The 7627-nt window shown below is 49.5% G+C and overlaps 2 protein-coding genes across 5 annotated transcripts; one reads left to right on the top strand and one right to left on the bottom strand.

The window, feature by feature from the left end:
- On the top strand, positions 1-4556 carry LOC131132638 (cystine/glutamate transporter). The gene is made up of 12 exons (XM_058078456.2): positions 1-313; positions 1007-1133; positions 1207-1322; positions 1394-1519; positions 1579-1678; positions 1746-1790; positions 1858-1981; positions 2055-2158; positions 2218-2314; positions 3288-3437; positions 3504-3681; positions 3765-4556. Exons 1-12 carry the CDS (start codon positions 91-93, stop codon positions 3827-3829), a joined length of 1455 nt encoding a protein of 484 aa, XP_057934439.2. The 5' UTR covers positions 1-90; the 3' UTR covers positions 3830-4556.
- foxm1 (forkhead box M1) lies at positions 3947-7621 on the bottom strand. 4 transcript variants are annotated; one of them, XM_058078449.2, is made up of 8 exons: positions 7462-7621; positions 6605-7015; positions 6404-6531; positions 6166-6321; positions 5961-6089; positions 5325-5384; positions 5034-5264; positions 3947-4970 (listed from the first exon to the last, which is right to left on the bottom strand). In XM_058078449.2, the coding sequence occupies exons 2-8, from the start codon at positions 6996-6998 to the stop codon at positions 4296-4298; spliced, it is 1773 nt and encodes a 590-aa protein (XP_057934432.2). In that variant the 5' UTR covers positions 6999-7015; positions 7462-7621; the 3' UTR covers positions 3947-4295. The 4 variants fall into 4 exon arrangements, with proteins under 4 accessions (XP_057934432.2, XP_057934438.2, XP_057934436.2 ...); XM_058078455.2 differs by having other exon boundaries at positions 3947-4967; XM_058078453.2 differs by lacking the exon at positions 7462-7621 and adding an exon at positions 7204-7311.
- Positions 7622-7627: the final 6 nt, after the last annotated feature.

Genomic DNA, 7627 nt, shown 5'->3' with positions numbered 1-7627 from the left:
CCCAGGCGAGGCTGCAAGATCCGAGGAGGTTGCATACTCAACTCGAGAAGGGGGCCATTCGGGGGGCGTGCACCTACGACCGGGACCAGGATGGAAGGCAGTCAGGCGAAGGAGGATGGCGAGCCGCGAGCAAGGGACGGGGAGGCGGTGCACCTGCGCAGGGAGATCGGCCTGCTGCCCGCCGTGTGCTTCATCATCGGCACGGTGGTGGGCAGCGGCATCTTCATCGCCCCCAAGGGGGTGCTGATGAACAGCGGCAGCGTGGGGCTCTCGCTGCTGGTGTGGGCGCTGTGTGGCATGCTCTCCTTGTTCGGTGAGATGCTCCGCTTTCCAACAACTTTCCACTCTACCCGTTTGCTTTCTAAAAAGTAGATGGCAACCCGTTTAGGCGGCAAACTTCAGTAGAGTAGTTGGGCCTGAATTCATGGCTCCCTCACCACTAAACCTCCGTTTACACAAAGCGTTGCGTCACTTCCTCTTCGTGTCGTGTTTGCAGTGGCAGCCTGTTTAGGCAGCAGACATGATGGGACTGGATCCTCTGATGGTTGTTGACAAGCACTTCATTTACGCAAACGGTTTCAGAAAGACCATAATGAGAACTTGTCCATCTCCGTTTACATTTTGATTTCAGTGGCAGCCCATTAAGGCAGCAAACTGGTAGGGTTTGGACCTTAGCGCCTTCTTCTGGTTGCTGCATGATTTCACAATCTATGGGGGCCTCTATTTAAAAACAAAACATGGGTCACTTCCTAACATGCTTTGGTTTGGATGGCAGCCCGTTTAGGTAGTAAACTGGTAGGGTTTGAACCTTAGCGCCTTCTTCCGGTTGCTGCATGATTTCACAATCATGGGGGACTCTATTTAAAAACAAAACATGGGTCACTTCCTAATATGCTTTGGTTTGGATGGCAGCCCGTTTAGGCAGCAAACTGGTAGGACTGAATCCTGTGCTGGTCTTAACCGTACCAAAGATGCTCAAGTGTGGCTGGTGCCCGTGTCCCATCAGGGGCGCTGTGCTACGCTGAGCTGGGTACCACTTTCACCAAATCTGGGGGCCACTACACGTACCTGCTGGAGACCCTGGGGCCTCTCCCGGCCTTCTTACGCCTGTGGGTGGAGTTCCTGTTCATCAGGTGCGTCTTTCATTTGCTGCATTGCGAGTCACAGGAAGAACGTGGCAGACCGTCTGTCCATGTCCATGTCCAGACCGGCCGTGGCGTCCTACGTGTCGTTGGCGTTTGGCCGCTACGTGGTGGAGCCCTTCTTTGCCCCCTGCGAGGCCCCCATGGCGCTGATCAGAGTGGTCAGCCTCCTCGGAGTAAGTGAGTAACCCCCTTCCCTCATGAAATGATGCTTTGAAGTCCCCCCCATGTACCTTTGTGTTGCCGTGCAGCCTTTGTGGTGGCCATCAACTGCTGGAGTGTCACCATGGCGTCTCGCACCCAAGTCACCTTGACTTTCATTAAGACCTTCGCCCTGGTTCTCATTATAGTGCCCGGCGTCATGGCGCTGACCAAAGGTGGGCTGCAAATGTCCAACTTCCTCGGCGTCCATCATTAAACGTGATCTTATGCGCAGGGAAGACTGAGAACTTCCAGAACGGCTTCGAGGTGGAAGCCCTAAGGCTGGACCGGCTGCCTTTGGCCTTTTACAACGGCCTTTACGCCTACGGTGGATGGTGAGCAGCACCTGAACACACCACCACCACACCAAAGGACAGAAATCAACCCCCTCCTTTTCTTCAGGTTTTATCTCAACTTTATCACCGAGGAAGTCATCAACCCAAACAGGTACCGATGCGTTGCGTCCTCTGGCTTGAGCGCTTGACAACCCTGCTGTCCTCCGCTGCGGCCCCAGGACCATCCCGCTGGCCATCATGTGCTCCATGGTGACGGTGACCGTGCTCTACGTGCTGGTCAACGTGTCCTACTACACCATGATGACCCCGGCCGAGCTGCTGGTGTCGGACGCTGTTGCTGTGGTCGGTGGACACATTGGTCATTTGATTAGGAACACCAAAACCATCAACGTGTGCAATGTGGTGTCCTCCGCAGACGTTTGCGAACCGTGCGCTCCAGGGCGTGTCGTCCATCATCCCCCTCCTGGTGGCACTGTCCTGCCTGGGAGCCCTCAACGGGGGCTTCTTTTCCTCCCCCAGGTCAGCTGCTGCAGTTAAATGTGGAGAACGATGGAGGGTCTGACCTGTGTGCGTTGCAGGATGCTGTTTGTGGGGGCCAGAGAGGGCCACTGGCCGCCCATCTTCTCCATGATCCACATCCGCAGACACACGCCACTGCCTGCCGTCTTGCTCCTGGTGAGAACACTTCGTACTCCTCGTAATGTACCTCGTACCAAAGTAGTATTTATATAAAAAAATGGAAAAAAACAAAAACAACAAAAAACCTTAAACTGTATTATGGAAAGCAGGAAGTGAACAAATGTAACAGTTACTGATTGTAAAAGTACCAGATGGAAGGGTAGGATTTAATAAGCTTTGCTTCTTCCTACTCCTTTTCACTGATTATGCGATGCACTCAATTGTAATCTGATGCATGTTCAAATGAAATAAAACCATTACCATTACTTAAACTCTATTAGGAAAGCAGGAAGTGAACAAATGTAACAGCTACAGATTGTAGTAGTATATCACTATTTTGACTATGGTTACTATGGTACCCATTATGTCATTGTATGGTCATATCCCCTTGTACTTCGCTATGTGACAAAAAAAAAGTAAATTATGTTAGGAAAGCAGGAAGTGAACAAATGTAACAGTTGTAAAAGTACCAGATGGAGGGGTAGGATTTAATAAGCTTTGCTTCTTCCTACTCCCTTTGGACATGTGGAACTGGGAACTGATTATGGGATGCATTCAATTGTAACCTGATGCATGTTCAAATGAAATAAAACCATTACCATAGTAATAGTAATAGTGTAATAGTGCAGTCATATCAAAACTGTAATATATGGAGAGTAAATGTATGTTTTGATAGCAGTTGGAATGCTAATATAACATGTAGCGTTGTAACTGGCAGGTAAATGTATGCTGTTATCAAGTGAAAAGCAAACATTATCGGCCACTTGATGGCAGTGCCAGCTTACCAATTGGTGGGTAATACGATCACACAATGGCCACAATGACAGAATGGTATGAATGCCGTCCATCACCGGTCTGTTGAGAGCCAGCATCGTTGGTCCTTTGCTACAGACTCAAGGTCGTGGACTCCTGAGAGTGGAGGAATAAAAAAAAAAAACAAAATAAGAAAAGTGCGACCGTGTGTCTGCAGTACCCCTTGGTGGCGCTGATGTTGATCAACGGAGAGATCCAGCACCTCCTCAGCTTTGCCTCCTTCGCTCGCTGGTTTTTCATCGCCTTGGCGACGCTGGGGATGCTCATCCACCGATACCGCTTCCCCCTGCAAGCCCGACCTTTCCAGGTGAGCCAATGACAGCGCCCCGCCCCGTGGTGGTCATCCGGCGCTCACCCGCCATGCCGTTTCCAGGTGCCTCTGGCCATCGCCGTCACCTTCACCGTGGTCTGCTTCTTCATTGTGGGCTTGTCTCTGTACTCGGACCCTTGGAACACGGGGCGCAGCTTCGCCCTGACGCTGACCGGGGTCCCTGTGTACTACGTGGCGGTCCACCGCCGCCGCTTGCCACCCAGGTGCAGGTGGATGTTCAGTGAGTGTAGTACTTTTGAGCTACAAGTTCCTGAAAGGTCAGCCAGTTAGTAAAGACAGTACACGTCTCCTCCTCATCCGCAGATTACTGCAGCAAGCAGCTTCAGATCCTTCTGGAAGTGGCTCAGCAGGAGGTGAAGACCTACTGAGGGCACCAAAAAAGTCCATAAATCATTCTCTGCACAATTCTGTGTGAACGTTGCAGTGTCTCTAAAGGTGAAAAATAAAGTGCCTCGTGGAAGGAACACAACATCATATACGCCACGTAGCGTTTCAGAGGCACACACGTCCACACATTTATTCTAGAAGAAACAGTGGCAGGATTATTTTGTGCTCGCGAGGATTGCACCAATACAATCTTCTTGCTAATGTGTAGATACTGCAGGATGTAGTCGTGCCTTTGTGTCCATTTTCTTTGAAAAGATTATTTCTAAACAACCCGAACCGCATTCTGACCTTCCATCCAGGAGGCATCTCGCTGGCTTTCTCCGAGGCAAAATTAAATAACAGAAAGTGCAAGTCAATATATAAAAGACACATATTAGCTTCTCTAAAGACAAATGGACAAATATAAAGTGTCAGGTCTTCCCCGACGGTAAAAGAACGTGAACGGAGCTACTTGAGCTGAGGGATGATCTCCGACAGGCTGACGTCGGCCAGCGCCAGGTCCTCGTCCTCCAGGGTGAAGCTGAAGTCCACCAGAATCTTACTCAGGCTGTCGTTCATGGTGTCAAGGATCAGACCCTCGGTCAGCGAGTGGTTGGAGGGCGAGGCGGCGGGGGAGCAAAAGACGGGCCAGTCCTTGAGGGGGGTGCCACTCAGACTGAAGGTGGTGTAGTCGTGCAGGGGCGTGGCCGCGGGGCCGCTCGGTGTGCGGATGGGGCTGAAGTCGAGAACGCTGCGGCCTTCCTTCCCCGAGGGGGTGACCTTCCAGGGCTCGGGCAGGACGCCCGAGCGGGGCTTGCTGGGTGTGGAGGAGGTGAGGCGGCTGCTGCTGGTTTTTACGGGGGTCCTGTTGGAGAAGAGCCGGTCAGGACTGCCATGCGAGTCCAGGAAGGTTGGCGAGGTGGCGATGCCAGAGTCGAAGCCCGAGCGTTCCGAGTAGACAAGCACGGGCTCGTCGTGCAGAGAGTGGACCAGACGCTGCTTGCGTCGGGACCCCTTTGCTTGTCTCTTTGCCGGAGCTCTGGGACTCTTGCGTTTGGCAGGAACGTCCGGTGCCTTCGCTTTCACCTCCGCTGCCGACACGCTGCTCGATGGAGTGTGGCAATGTTTGCTTTGCGCCACCTGCTAGTCACATGGGTCATCCAGTCATTGACTTCAAGTCTCCTGCAGAGAAAGATCTATTCTCACCTGAGGAGCTTTTCTTGGCCTCTTGGCTTCAGGTGGGCTGTGAGGGGGAGGCGTGTGGGCTGTCAGGGAGGAGGTGCTGACAGGAAGCTGCATGGGGACCAGGCAGGAAGGCGCTCGTGGGGGAAGAGGCTTCGTCCGCCTGACTGTATGGTGTATGGGTCCCACCTCTGTGTTATTTAACTTACCCAAGCTGCTCTGGTCTTTCCTGGCATCAGCAACTGTTGGCATTTGCTGAAACAAAACACAACACTAAAAACACTCCACTAAAAGCAACTTGAACACAAACCCTACCTGGTAACAAAACGGAAGAATGGGCGCGGCATAAGGGGCGGGCACCGGGTCACAGCCGGGCTGCGGGAAGAACAACATGGAGGTCGGCGGAAAGCAAATGAACGTCAATTTAGGAACATTACCACAGCAAACATGCTTTCTTTTGGAAATTGATACTTTTTTTGTTGTTAAAGAAGTGTTTTAATTGTGTAATAAATATTATTAAATTCTCATGCATGAAAATGCTTCACGTAGGCAAAAAAAAGGCATCAAACTTGCTTACATGACTCGAGTAATGACAGGTCAGATTCAACCGCAAAACAATCATTTGCTAATGAATATACTTTGACGAGCGGAATAGCGAGGGATCACTGTAATACAGTTGTACAAAATAGCAAATAATTATTATTATTATTAACACATAATAATAATTAATATTGGTATAATAATTATTATTATTAGAATGGACAGTAATAATAATAATAATTACTATTAATTAATTATTATTAATATTCTAAAAAATTCCAATGCATTTTTTTTTACTTCACAAATGAATATTCTAAAAACATTTTAAAATACTAATCTGTAGATAAAGAAATATCCTAAAATGTAGTCTATAATTCTCTAAATCCTAAAAAAACCAAAAAACTACTGTACCTTGTAGACCTGATCCAGGGTCAGACCTCGGTTGGCTTCGGGCCGAATGGTCCAAAAGGAAACGCTGCGATACGGGGACGGCTTGCGTAGAAACATGTTGTGAAGGGAGAGGTTATGACGAACGGAATTCTGGAAGGAGCAACACAAAAAAAAAAGGCCAGCCAGTGTTTAGGTCGACAACGCTTGGTGATAGACGCTCCCACACCTTCCATCCGTTCTTGGTCTCGTCCCTGAAGAAGGGGAAATGATCCTGGAGCCACTTGTAGATCTCTTTCAGCGTCATGTGTCCGTCCTTGCGGCTGTTTATGGCAAACTGGATCATGGTCATGTAGGAAAAGGGCGGCTTCTCACACTCGGGCACCTGAGGGGCGGCATCGTCATTCAAAGACTGTGGAAAGACAGGAAATGGACACGGTGGTGCACCCTGAGATCCCAAAGCAGACCTGAAGAGCTGTTTGTTTTTCTTTGCTGGCATCAGGAACATCATGTCCTGCTTGAAAGGCACTACTGCTTTCCTGCTGCTGCATGCACACAGCGCTGTCAAAAGCGACGTCGTTCTCTTCATTTTTATCTGCAACACAACAGGAAGCATCGTAAACACAACATGCTTGAGCCTTCAAGAAATGAAGCCATCAGGTTCCTACATTGCTTTATTCCAGTAAGGGTGCTGGGTCCACTCTGTTGCTGTCCAACCGGGATCCCCGTAAAGACGTCTTCTGTCTTAGCCTGGTAAAGAGAACTGCTGTCCAGGCTGCCACTCTCCCCGAGAAGAATGAACTTGTTGCGGCCCTGGGCACCACACTCTTTACCCTTCACAGTGAGAGCCTCGATGACGCTCTGCAGGTCGGCCGTTTTGGGTATAACCACCACTTGCGTGTTGGGCAGGGAAGGATGATCCAGGATGCGGATGCCGTCAGGAAAGGCCCTAGATGGGGGTGACGTAGCAGACTCTTTGGGGCTTCTTGGTGGTGGGTCATGTTGCTGAAAGGGTAGCTTTCTTCTTTTGAGGATCAGGGGTCGCCTCGGGCTTCGCCTCATGGTCAGTGAGATGGATGCTGGCAGATATTCGGACAAGACAAATACAGCTGTCAACACAAAATGCATTCCATTACAGTTGATTATTGGTCTTTTTCAACAGAAATGAAGCCAACAAACAAATTAGGCTGCTCTGTTAATTATCGTGCCGCTTTGTTTTTACATTTAAACAGAATATCAGTCTTATATCTGCAGCCATAACACTTACCCACACGCTAGCCAGCTAAGCAAATGCTAATCGTTTAAGTTATTTTAAAGTGCGTTTGTTGTACCTACCGTGCTATTGTGGCACTCAGCACACACGTTTAACGTTTCGTTTTAAAAAAAAACCCTCCTGAATCGTTTTTAGTGTTTAGCGTTTAAAAGTAGCTAGCTAATCGCTAACCGGAGCTAGCTAACGAGAAGGCAAGCTACAGCCCTGCTATCGGCGCATTACAAGCTAACTGAAGCCAAACATTCATATTACTGTGATGGCTGTGTCTCCTGGCTGGATTCCCTCTTGTTGTGCGGTCATCGGAATCATATTAGGTGTTAAATAAATCAAATCAACACATGACAGAAACTCGCTCTTGTCAAAGAACCGTATTTTGAATTTTGGCGCTGTCGGTGTCGCGCTGCTGCTTTTGATCATG

Source organism: Doryrhamphus excisus, linkage group LG2 (genome assembly GCF_037039965.1).
Source record: "Doryrhamphus excisus strain RoL-2023G ecotype Guam linkage group LG2, RoL_Dexc_Guam_v1.1, whole genome shotgun sequence".
NCBI classification, from domain to species: Eukaryota; Metazoa; Chordata; class Actinopteri; order Syngnathiformes; family Syngnathidae; genus Doryrhamphus; species Doryrhamphus excisus.
Note: the sequence above shows the minus strand (reverse complement) of the source record. Positions and strands in the feature narration are given on the sequence as shown.

What these genes read in the sequence shown, in the direction of transcription:
- LOC131132638 (XM_058078456.2), top strand. Translation starts at nt 91, where the DNA reads ATGGAAGGCAGTCAGGCGAAGGAGGATGGCGAGCCGCGAGCAAGGGAC. An exon ending in CGTCATGGCGCTGACCAAAG is followed by an intron (nt 1,520 to 1,578) that starts GTGGGCTGCAAA and finishes TCTTATGCGCAG; the next exon opens with GGAAGACTGAGAACTTCCAG. An exon ending in TGCCTGCCGTCTTGCTCCTG is followed by an intron (nt 2,315 to 3,287) that starts GTGAGAACACTT and finishes GTGTGTCTGCAG; the next exon opens with TACCCCTTGGTGGCGCTGAT.
- foxm1 (XM_058078449.2), bottom strand. Translation starts at nt 6,998, where the DNA reads ATGAGGCGAAGCCCGAGGCGACCCCTGATCCTCAAAAGAAGAAAGCTA. An exon ending in AGACCAAGAACGGATGGAAG is followed by an intron (nt 6,090 to 6,165) that starts GTGTGGGAGCGT and finishes TGCTCCTTCCAG; the next exon opens with AATTCCGTTCGTCATAACCT. An exon ending in GGCCAAGAAAAGCTCCTCAG is followed by an intron (nt 4,971 to 5,033) that starts GTGAGAATAGAT and finishes CCATGTGACTAG; the next exon opens with CAGGTGGCGCAAAGCAAACA.